Genomic DNA, 12,206 nt, shown 5'->3' on the forward strand with positions numbered 1-12,206 from the left:
GCTCCAAATTAGAGGTCAACCGATTATGATTTTTCAACGCTGATACCGATACCAATTATTGGAGGACCAAAAAAAGCCGATACGGATTAAATCGGTCGATTTTTATATATATTTGTAATAAATGACAATTACAACAATACTGAATGAACACTTATTTTAACTTAATAAAATCAATTTAGTCTGAAATAATGAAACATGTTCAATTTGGTTTAAATAATGCAAAAACAAAGTGTTGGAGAAGAAAGTAAAAGTGCAATATTTGACATGTAAAAAAGCTAACGTTTAAGTTCCTCGCTCAGAACATATAAAAGCTGGTGGTTCCTTTTAACATGAGTCTTCAATATTCCCAGGTAAGAAGTTTTAGGTTGTAGGAATTATAGGAATTATAGGACTATTTCTCTCTCTACGATTTGTATTTCATATACCTTTGACTATTGGATGTTCTAATAGGTACTTTAGTATTGGCAGCCTAATCTCGGGAGTTGATAGGCTTGAAGTCATAAACAGCGCAATGCTTGAAGCACAGCGAAGAGCTGCTGGCAAACGCAGGCTAGTGCTGTTTGAATGAATGCTTACGAGCCTGCTGCTGCCTACCACCACTCAGTCAGACTGCTCTATCAAATCATAGACTTAATTATAATATAATAAACACACAGAAATACGAGCCTTAGGTCATTAATATGGTCAAATCCGGAAACTATAATTTTGAAAACAAAACGTTTATTCTTTCAGTGAAATACGGAACCGTTCCGTATTTTCCGTATTCTATCTAACGGGTGGCATTCACAAGTCTAAATATTGCTGTCACATTGCACAACCTACAATGTTATGTCATAATTATGTAAAATTTTGGCAAATTAATTACGGTCTTTGTTTGGAAGAAACGGTCTTCACACAGTTCGCAACGAGCCAGGCGGCCCAAACTGCTGCATATACCCTGACTTTGCTTGCACAGAATGCAAGAGAAGTGACACAATTTCCCTTGTTAAAATAAATTCATGTTAGCAGGCAATATTAACAAAATATGCAGGTTTAAAAATATACATGTGTATTGATTTTAAGAAACATTGACGTTTATGGTTAGGTACATTCGTGCAACGGCAGTGATTTTTTTGCGAATGCGCTTGTTAAATCCTCACCCGTTTGGCGAAGTTGAAGTACGGCTGGCCATGCTTTCCACCTGGCTACCCCTACCCAGGTCAACAGCACTGCACCCCCCACAGCAACTCGCCCAAGCCTCCCCCATTTCTCCTTCTCCCAAATCCAGTAAACTGATGTTCTGAAAGAGCGGCAAAATCTGGACCCCTACAAATCAGCCGGGCTAGATAATCTGGACCCTTTCTTTCTAAAATTATCTGCCGAAATTGTTGCAATCCCTATTACTAGCCTGTTCAACCTCTCGTGTCGTCTGAGATTCCCAAAGATTGGAAAGCAGCTGCGGTCATCCCCCTCTTCAAAGGGGGAGACACTCTTGACCCAAACTGCTACAGACCTATATCTATCCTACCAAGTCAACAAACAGATTACCGACCATTTCGAATCCCACCGTACCTTCTCCGCTATGCAATCTGGTTTCAGAGCTGGTCATGGGTGCACCTCAGCCACGCTCAAGGTCCTAAACGATATCCTAACCGCCATCGATAAGAAACAATACTGTGCAGCCGTATTCATTGACCTGCCCAAGGATTTCGACTCTGTCAATCACCACATCCTCATCGGCAGACTCGATAGCCTTGGTTTCTCAAATGATTGCCTCGCCTGGTTCACCAACTACTTCTCTGATAGAGTTCAGTGTGTCAAATCAGAGGGCCTGTTGTCCGGGCCTCTGGCAGTTTATGGGGGTGCCACAGGGTTCAATTCTCAGGCCGACTCTCTTCTCTGTATACATCAATGATGTCGCTCTTGCTGCTGGTGATTCTCTGATCCACCTCTACGCAGACGACACCATTCTGTATACTTCTGGCCCTTCTTTGGACACTGTGTTAACAACCCTCCAGACGAGCTTCAATGCTATACAACTCTCCTTCCGTGGCCTCCAATTGCTCTTAAATACAAGTAAAACTAAATGCATGCTCTTCAACCGATCATTGCCCGCACCTGCCCGCCCGTCCAGCATCACTACTCTGGACGGTTCTGACTTAGAATATGTGGACAACTACAAATACCTAGGTGTCTGGTTAGACTGTAAACTCTCCTTCCAGACTCACATCAAACATCTCCAATCCAAAGTTAAATCTAGAATTGGCTTCCTATGTCGCAACAAAGCATCCTTCACTCATGCTGCCAAACATACCCTGGTAAAACTGACCATCCTACCGATCCTCGACTTCGGCGATGTCATTTACAAAATAGCCTCCAATACCCTACTCAACAAATTGGATGCAGTCTATCACAGTGCCATCCGTTTTGTCACCAAAGCCCCATATACTACCCACCACTGCGACCTGTATGCTCTCGTTGGCTGGCCCTCGCTTCATACTCGTCGCCAAACCCACTGGCTCCAGGTCATCTACAAGACCCTGCTAGGTAAAGTCCCCCCTTATCTCAGCTCGCTGGTCACCATAGCAGCACCCACCTGTAGCACGCGCTCCAGTAGGTATATCTCTCTGGTCACCCCCAAAACCAATTCTTCCTTTGGCCGCCTCTCCTTACAGTTCTCTGCTGCCAATGACTGGAACGAACTACAAAAATCTCTGAAACTGGAAACACTTATCTCCCTCACTAGCTTTAAGCACCAGCTGTCAGAGCAGCTCACAGATTACTGCACCTGTACATAGCCCATCTATAATTTAGCCCAAACAACTACCTCCCCCTACTGTATTTATTTATTTTGCTCATTTGCACCCCATTATTTCTATATCTACTTTGCACATTCTTCCACTGCAAATCTACCATTCCAGTGTTTTACTTGCTATATTGTATTTACTTCGCCACCATGGCCTTTTTTCCCCCTTCACCTCCCTTATCTCACCTCGTTTGCTCACATTGTATATAGACTTATTTTTCTACCGTATTATTGACTGAATGTTTGTTTTACTCCATGTGTAACTCTGTTGTTGTTGTTTGTGTCGAACTGCTTTGCTTTATCTTGGCCAGGTGGCAGTTGTAAATGAGATCTTGTTCTCAACTTGCCTACCTGGTTAAATAAAGGTGAAAAAAAATAAAATAAAAAGGTTGTGATTCAATGATAAATTAACAGGCACCGTATTGATTATATGCAACGCAGGACAAGCTAGTTAAACTAGTAATATCATCAACCGTGTGTAGTTAACTAGTGATTATGTTTAGTTTTTTTATAAGATAAGTTTAATGCTAGCTAGCAACTTACCTTGGCTCCTTGCTGCACTCGCATAACAGGTAGTCACAGCCTGCCACACGGTCTCCTCGCAGAGTGCAATGTAAATCGGCCATAATCGGTGTTCAAAAACGCTGATTACTGATTGTTATGAAAACTTGAAAATCAGCCCTAATTAAAATCGGTCGACCTCTATTCCAAATGACAAAATGTTTGTTTGGAATTTGGGAGAAATGTTGTCAGTAGTTTATAGAATAAAACAAACATTTAAATTTTACACAAACACATATAAAGTAAAAGCAGAGAAACGGATAATTTTGCAGTGGTCTCTTAATATTTCCAGAGCTGTATATACACACACACACACCCACACCCACACAGCAGCCCTACATAAACAACTATAAGCTCATACACAAAGCAGTCCCCACATCAAACTCCTTTTGAGAGAAACAGTAACTAGATGTCCAACCAGACAGATCCACTCTGACTCACCCCTCTCCTCTTCCAGTGGACAGCGTGGTGCTGTTAGCCGGGTAAAGAACGTAGCTACTGAGGCCTGGACCAAACATGTCGTCACTGTCCGGTAGGCCCAGGAACCCAGGCCTCTGTAGAGACCCAGAACCCTAAACAATAACAAATATTTCAATGTGTTGTTTGTCTGGACTGAGTTACAACAATATGGAACCATCGACATACCACGTCTGAGATATATAAAAAAATATATACAGTGGGGAGAACAAGTATTTGATACACTGCCGATTTTGCAGGTTTTCCTACTTACAAAGCATGTAGAGGTCTGTAATTTTTTATCATAGGTACACTTCAACTGTGAGAGACGGAATCTAAAACAAAAATCCAGAAAATTTTTAAGTAATTCATTTGCATTTTATTGCATGACATAAGTATTTGATCACCTACCAACCAGTAAGAATTCCAGCTCTCACAGACCTGTTAGTTTTTCTTTAAGAAGCCCTCCTGTTCTCCACTCATTACCTGTATTAACTGCACCTGTTTGAACTCGTTACCTGTATAAAAGACACCTGTCCACACACTCAATCAAACAGACTCCAACCTCTCCACAATGGCCAAGACCAGAGAGCTGTGTAAGGACATCAGGGATAAAATTGTAGACCTGCACAAGGCTGGGATGGGCTACAGGACAATAGGCAAGCAGCTTGGTGAGAAGGCAACAACTGTTGGCGCAATTATTAGAAAATAGAAGAAAATAGAAGAAGTTCAAGATGATGGTCAATCACCCTCGGTCTGGGGCTCCATGCAAGATCTCACCTCGTGGGGCATCAATGATCATGAGGAAGGTGAGGGATCAGCCCAGAACTACACGGCAGGACCTGGTCAATGACCTGAAGAGAGCTGGGACCACAGTCTCAAAGAAAACCATTAGTAACACACTACGCCATCATGGATTAAAATCCTGCAGCGCACACAAGGTCCCCCTGCTCAAGCAGGCGCATGTCCAGGCCCGTCTGAAGTTTGCCAATGACCATCTGGATGATCCAGAGGAGGAATGGGAGAAGGTCATGTGGTCTGATGATTCAAAAATAGAGCTTTTTGGTCTAAACTCCACTCGCCGTGTTTGGAGGAAGAAGAAGGATGAGTACAACCCCAAGAACACCATCCCAACCGTGAAGCATGGAGGTGGAAACATCATTCTTTGGGGATGCTTTTCTGCAAAGGGGACAGGACGACTGCACCGTATTGAGGGGAGGATGGATGGGGCCATGTATTGCGAGATCTTAGCCAACAACCTCCTTCCCTCAGTAAGAGCATTGATGATGGGTCGTGGCTGGGTCTTCCAGCATGACAACGACCCGAAACACACAGCCAGGGCAACTAAGGAGTGGCTCCGTAAGAAGTATCTCAAGGTCCTGGAGTGGCCTAGCCAGTCTCCAGACCTGAACCCAATAGAAAATCTTTGGAGGGAGCTGAAAGTCCGTATTGCCCAGCGACAGCCCCGAAACCTGAAGGATCTGGAGAAGGTCTGTATGGAGGAGTGGGCCAAAATCCCTGCTGCAGTGTGTGCAAACCTGGTCAAGAACTACAGGAAACGTATGATCTCTGTAATTGCAAACAAAGGATTCTGTACCAAATATTAAGTTCTGCTTTTCTGATGTATCAAATACTTATGTCATGCAATAAAATGCTAATTAATTACTTAAAAATCATACAATGTGATTTTCTGGATTTTTGTTTTAGATTCCGTCTCTCACAGTTGAAGTGTACCTATGATAAAAATTACAGACCTCTACATGCTTTTTAAGTAGGAAAATCTGCAAAATCGGCAGTGTATCAAATACTTGTTCTCCCCACTGTATATGTTTTTGAGTGAAGTATCTCTTTAAACAGACCTGGTCTTCGTTGTCGACATCTTCCTCCTCCACCACCACTTCGCTGTCCTCCACCACATCTTCCTCCTCCTCCACCACTTCGCTGTCCTCCACCACATCTTCCTCCTCCTCCACCACTTCACTGTCCTCCACCACCATCACATCTTCCTCCTCTTCCTCCTCTCCAAGCAGGCTGTCCAGGCTCTGAGGGTGGAAGTATGGATCTTCTTCCTCCTCATCCTCCTCCTCCTCTTCCTCCTCTCCTGGTCCCTCTGCTCTGCGGGGGGTGGGGGAGAGAGGGCGCTGCAGGCTGTGTGTCTCCAGGACAGAGCGGATGGCCAGGGGGTTGAGATGCTCTGCCCAGCGTCCGCGCGGTTGGAGGTGTGCTGGCTGGAGCTCGGCGGGGAGAGCAGTGGTGCCTGCTGCAGGACCCTGACATAACAGCGAGAACATCTCAAATCACAAAAAGGCTCTGTTGAGGTACACAATTCCAACATAGCCAGAGAGGCAACATCCGACCATCAGAGTGAGGGAACTGCCACAAGACTGAGTCACAACACTTAACATACAGCTAGTGCCTTCAGATGGTATTCATACCCCTCCACTTAACATACAGCAGAAAGCTAAGTTACATAGGTATTCATACCCCTCCACTTAACATACAGCTAGTGCCTTCAGATGGTATTCACACCCCTCCACTTAACATACAGCTAGTGCCTTCAGAAGGTATTCACAGCCCTCCACTTAACATACAGCTAGTGCCTTCAGAAGGTATTCATACCCCTCCACTTAACATACAGCTAGTGCCTTCAGAAGGTATTCACAGCCCTCCACTTAACATACAGCTAGTGCCTTCAGAAGGTATTCACAGCCCTCCACTTAACATACAGCTAGTGCCTTCAGAAGGTATTCATACCCCTCTACTTAACATACAGCTAGTGCCTTCAGAAGGTATTCACAGCCCTCCACTTAACATACAGCTAGTGCCTTCAGAAGGTATTCATACCCCTCCACTTAACATACAGCTAGAAAGCCAAGTTACAGAAGGTATTCATACCCCTCTACTTAACATACAGCTAGTGCATTCAGAAGGTATTCACAGCCCTCCACTTAACATACAGCTAGTGCCTTCAGAAGGTATTCATACCCCTCCACTTAACATACAGCTAGTGCCTTCAGAAGGTATTCACAGCCCTCCACTTAACATACAGCTAGTGCCTTCAGAAGGTATTCACAGCCCTCCACTTAACATACAGCTAGTGCCTTCAGAAGGTATTCATACCCCTCTACTTAACATACAGCTAGTGCCTTCAGAAGGTATTCACAGCCCTCCACTTAACATACAGCTAGTGCCTTCAGAAGGTATTCATACCCCTCCACTTAACATACAGCAGAAAGCTAAGTTACATAGGTATTCATACCCCTCTACTTAACATACAGCTAGTGCATTCAGAAGGTATTCACAGCCCTCCACTTAACATACAGCTAGTGCCTTCAGAAGGTATTCATACCCCTCCACTTAACATACAGCTAGTGCCTTCAGATGGTATTCACAGCCCTCCACTTAACATACAGCTAGTGCCTTCAGAAGGTATTCATACCCCTCCACTTAACATACAGCTAGTGCCTTCAGAAGGTATTCATACCCCTCCACTTAACATACAGCTAGTGCATTCAGAAGGTATTCATACCCCTCCACTTAACATACAGCTAGTGCATTCAGAAGGTATTCATACCCCTCCACTTAACACACAGCTAGTGCATTCAGAAGGTATTCATACCCCTCCACTTAACATACAGCTAGTGCATTCAGAAGGTATTCAAACCCCCTGAGTCAATACATGTTTCAATCACCTTTGGCAGCGATTACAGCTGTGAGTCTTTCTGTGTAAGTCTATAAAGCCTCGTTCACACTGCAGACAACATTTGTTTTGTTTTTGAAATACGCTTGAGGAATATTGACTGTCCAAACAGCAAGTTACACGTGACCATATCGGATGTGTGCGGTCATTTACTGCAGTCCTTTACTGACAAGAAGACTAGTTGTTATAGTAACAAAGGGTATGTTTGTGCAGTGGTGTAGGCTGATTGGTGGTGCTGCTTGTCCTTATGTAACAACAGTGCCTGTCATGGACATGTCTCAGTTTTGAGTGTTCTAAATTATAACGTAAAAACACTTTTAAAGCCTCAAAGGATAAGACGATCCAACTGTCGTAACGAGTCCTTTTCGGCTAGCCACAGCAGTCACTTTGCTAGCTAGCTCTTAAGCTTTCTGACACACACGCACTCATTTCTTTGTAAACATTTAACAAGCTAGTTCGCTAACGTACCACGTGTTCCTGTCAAAGTGTCAATAGAGTAGCAAGCAACAAGTTGTGCCGAATAAGTTTTTAAAAAAAACACTTGAAGGAAAATAAAATCAGATTTGACCGATCAGACAAGTCACAGATTTATTTCAAGGTGGTTTGAAATGTGGTTTGAATAATCAGATTCCATGTGCTTTTTGGCTGTTCAGACTGCAGGAAAAAAAGGATTGATATGCAAATCAATAGGATTGGAGAAAGTTCAAACTGCCAATGTGAACGCGGCTAAAGAGCATTGAACACCTTGATGGTACATTTGCCCATTATTCTTTTCTAAATTCTTCAAGCTCTGTCAAATTGGTTGTTGATCATTGCTAGACAATCAATTTAAAGTTTTGCCATAGATTTTCGTGCAGTTTTATACTGAACAAAAACGTAAACGCAACATTCAACAAATTTAAAAATATTTTCTTTTCTGAGTTACAGTTCATTCAAATAAATTAAATTAGGACCTGGTCCTAATCTATGGATTTCGCATGACTGGGCAGGGGTGCATCCATGGGTGGGCATAGGCCCCCCGAATTAGCAGCCAGGCCCAACCAATCAGAATGAGTTTTCCCCCCACATAGGGGTTGTATTAAAACACAGAAATACTTCTCAGCATCCCCCCAGCTTTTTGTGCGTATGGAACATTTCTGGTATTTTTTTTTACATTTTAGCTGATGAAACATGGGACCAACACTTTACATGTTGCGTTTATATTTTTGTTTGCTAAGTCAAAACTGTAACTCGGCCACTCAGGAACATTCACTGTCTTCTTGGTAACCAACTCCAGTGTAAATTTTGCCTTGCGTTTTAGGTTATTGTCTTGCTGAAAGGTGAATTCATCTCCCAGTGTCTTGTGGAAAGCATTTTTTGCATTTTTACTTTGTACAGGCTTCCTTTTCACTCTGTCAATTAGGTTAGTATTGTGGAGTAACTACAATGTTGTTGATCGATCATCAGTTTTCTCCTATCACAGCCATTAAACTCTGTTTTATAGTCAACATTGGTGAAATCCCCTGAGCAGTTTCCTTCCTCTCCGGCAACTGAGTTAGGAAGGACGCCTGTGTCTTTGGATGGTGTATCAATACACCCAGTCACTACAAAGTGTAATTAATAACTTCACCATGCTCAAAGGGATATTCAAATGTGCTTTTTTTATTTTTATTCTTGCCCATCTACCAATACGTGGCCTTCTTTCGAAGGCATTGGAAAACCACCCTGGTCTTTGTGGTTGCAATTCACTGCTCGACTAAGGGACCTTACAGATAATTGTATGTCTGGGGTAGAGACAAGGTAGTCATTCAAAAATGACTGCAATTTATCATGTGACTTGTTAAGCAAATCTTCACTCCTGAAATGATTTAGGCTTGCCATAACAAAGGTGTTGAATACTCAAAATATTTCAGCTTTTCATTTTTACAATTAAATTTGTACACATTTTTGAAAAATAGAATTCCACTTTGACATTATTGGGTATTGTGTGAAGGCCAGTGACATTGTTGTTGTTAAAATATAATAATAAAAAAACGTGGGGGGGGGGGGGGAAATGAAGGAGTGTGAAAACTTTGATGGCACCAGTTGGTGTTTAGTTCTAACAGTTTACATTCTGTGTCTTAATTCATTTTACCTTTATTTAACTAGGCAAGTCAGTTAAGAACAAATTCTTATTTACAATGACGGCCTAGGAACAGTGGGTTAACTGCCTTGTTCAGGGGGCAGAACAACAGATTTTTACCTCGTCAGCTCGGGGATTCGATCTTGGAACCTTCCGGTTACTAGTCCAACGCTCTAACCGCCAGGCTACCCTGCCGCCCCCAGGCTAGTATTGATCTTATCCAGGCTAGTATTGATCTTATCCAGGCTAGTATTAAATCTTATCCAGGCTAGTATTGATCTTATCCAGGCTAGTATTAGATCTTATCCAGGCTAGTATTAAATCTTATCCAGGCTAGTATTAAATCTTATCCAGGCTAGTATTAAATCTTATCCAGGCTAGTATTAAATCTTATCCAGGCTAGTATTAAATCTTATCCAGGCTAGTATTAAATCTTATCCAGGCTAGTATTAAATCTTATCCAGGCTAGTATTAAATCTTATCCAGGCTAGTATTAATCTTATCCAGGCTAGTATTAATCTTATCCAGGCTAGTATTAATCTTATCCGGGCTAGTATTAGGCTAGTATTAATCTTATCCAGGCTAGTATTAATCTTATCCAGGCTAGTATTAATCTTATCCAGGCTAGTATTAATCTTATCCAGGCTAGTATTAATCTTATCCAGGCTAGTATTAATCTTATCCAGGCTAGTATTGATCTTATCCAGGCTAGTATTAATCTTATCCAGGCTAGTATTAAGACTTCCCAGAGACATTGGTCCATCAGGGCTATTCAATTCCGGACATGGAGGCCCGAAAACATTTCAAGTTTTTGTTTTTGTTTCTACTGGTAGTTAATTGATTTAGTCCCTGATTAGAAGGAGAGGATGAAAACCAGAAGTGTGTCGGCCCTGATATAGACTATATGGTTCCGTAAGACTCACCAGTTTCCTGGCCCACATGGGCAGTTTGCCGTTGGTCTGTGGCACCATGGGGTCTAGAGCAAGGACGTCTGGAGGAGAGACATTGATGTTAAAACATTGATTAAGCCAAACGTCTGTTGCAAATTCCAACAATTTCCTTTTCTCTGAGCTTGTGGCATGGCGAATCGTTGTTAAATCACAATTTTTTTTTTTTTTTTATTCATTAAATTCCACACTTTTATGTAATCTCTAAATTAATATGAGTGGTCTCACCATGAGTGATGTCACATCGAGCAGGAGTCCTGGGATCATCTTCCTCCTCTTCCTCTCCTGCCTGGGGGAGGCGGCCCAATGGCACAGTGATGAAGGTCTCTCTCCTGGACAAAGAGAAACAGACACCTCAAACAGAGACACCTCGCACAGGGACACCTCGCACAGGGACACCTCGCACCAGATACTGACTGGTTTTCTGATCAACCCCCCTACCTTTTCTTTTTTTGTTAAGGTATCTGTGACCAACAGATGCATATCTGTATTCCCAGACAAAAATATATAAAAAAAAACACAAGATGCAGCCATTTCAAAAGACATTACTGAGTTACATTTCATATAAGGAAATCAGTTCATTAGGCCATAATCTATGTATTTCCCAAAATGCATCTGTTGGTCACAGATACCTTAAAAAAAAGGTAGGGGGGTGGATCAGAAAACCAGTCAGTATCTGGTGTGACCACCATTTGCCTCATGGAGCGGGACACATCTCCTTCACATTGAGTTGATCAGGTTGTTGATTGTGGCTTGTGGATTGTTGTCCCACTCCTTTTCAATGGCTGTGTGAAGTTGCTGGATATCGGCGTGAACTGGAACACGCTGTCTTACACGTCGATCCAGAGCATCCCAAACATGCTCAATGGGTGACATGTCTGGTGAGTATGCAGGCCATGGGAGAACTGGGACATTTTCAGCTTGCAGGAATTGTGTACAGATCGTTGTGACATGGAGCCGTGCATTATCATGCTGAAACATGAGGTGATGGCGGAGGATGAATGGCACGACAATGGACCTCAGGATCTCATCACGGTATCTCTGTGCATTCAAACGGCCATCGATAAAATGCAATTGTGTTCGTTGTCTGTAGCTTATGCCTGCCCATACCATAGCCACCATGGGGCACTCTGTTCACAACATTGACATCAGAAAATCGCTCACCCACACGTGTGGTCTGCGATTGTGAGGCCAGTTGGAAGAAACTGACAAATTCTTTAAAACGACGTTGGAAGAGGCTTAAGGTAGATAAATTAACATTCAATTATCTGGCAACAACTCTGGTGGACAGTCAGCATCCCAATTGCACGCTCCCTCAAAAACTTGAGACATTTTTGGAATTGTGTTGTGACAAAACTGCACATTTTAGAGTGACCTTTATTGTCCCCCAGCACAAGGTGCACCTGTGTAATGACCACGCTGTTTAATCAGCTTCTTGATATGCCACACCTGTCAGGTGGATTATCTTTGCAAAGGTGAAATATTCACTAACAGGGATATAAACAAATGTACACACATTTTAGAGAAATAAGCTTTTTGTGCGTATGGAACATTTCTGAGATCTTTTATTTCAGCTCATGAAACATGTGACCAACACTTTACAATGTTGAGTTTACACAGTTAAAGTCAGAAGTTTACATACACCTTAGCCAAATA

At 42.6% G+C, this 12,206-nt stretch overlaps 1 protein-coding gene across 2 annotated transcripts in view; it reads right to left on the minus strand.

Moving 5' to 3' along the window:
• wdr62 (WD repeat domain 62) overlaps positions 1–12,206 on the minus strand; it is a 67,968-nt gene that overhangs the window by 17,142 nt on the left and 38,620 nt on the right. For both annotated transcript variants that reach the window (XM_071360229.1, XM_071360230.1), the window contains exons 22-25: positions 10,779–10,882; positions 10,527–10,594; positions 5,662–6,072; positions 3,788–3,918 (exon numbers count right to left, since the gene is read on the minus strand). In XM_071360229.1, coding sequence (XP_071216330.1) covers positions 3,788–3,918; positions 5,662–6,072; positions 10,527–10,594; positions 10,779–10,882 — 714 coding nt within the window. The remainder of the gene's footprint in view (positions 1–3,787; positions 3,919–5,661; positions 6,073–10,526; positions 10,595–10,778; positions 10,883–12,206) is intronic.

Source organism: Salvelinus alpinus, chromosome 22, assembly GCF_045679555.1.
Source record: "Salvelinus alpinus chromosome 22, SLU_Salpinus.1, whole genome shotgun sequence".
Lineage (NCBI taxonomy): Eukaryota > Metazoa > Chordata > Actinopteri > Salmoniformes > Salmonidae > Salvelinus > Salvelinus alpinus.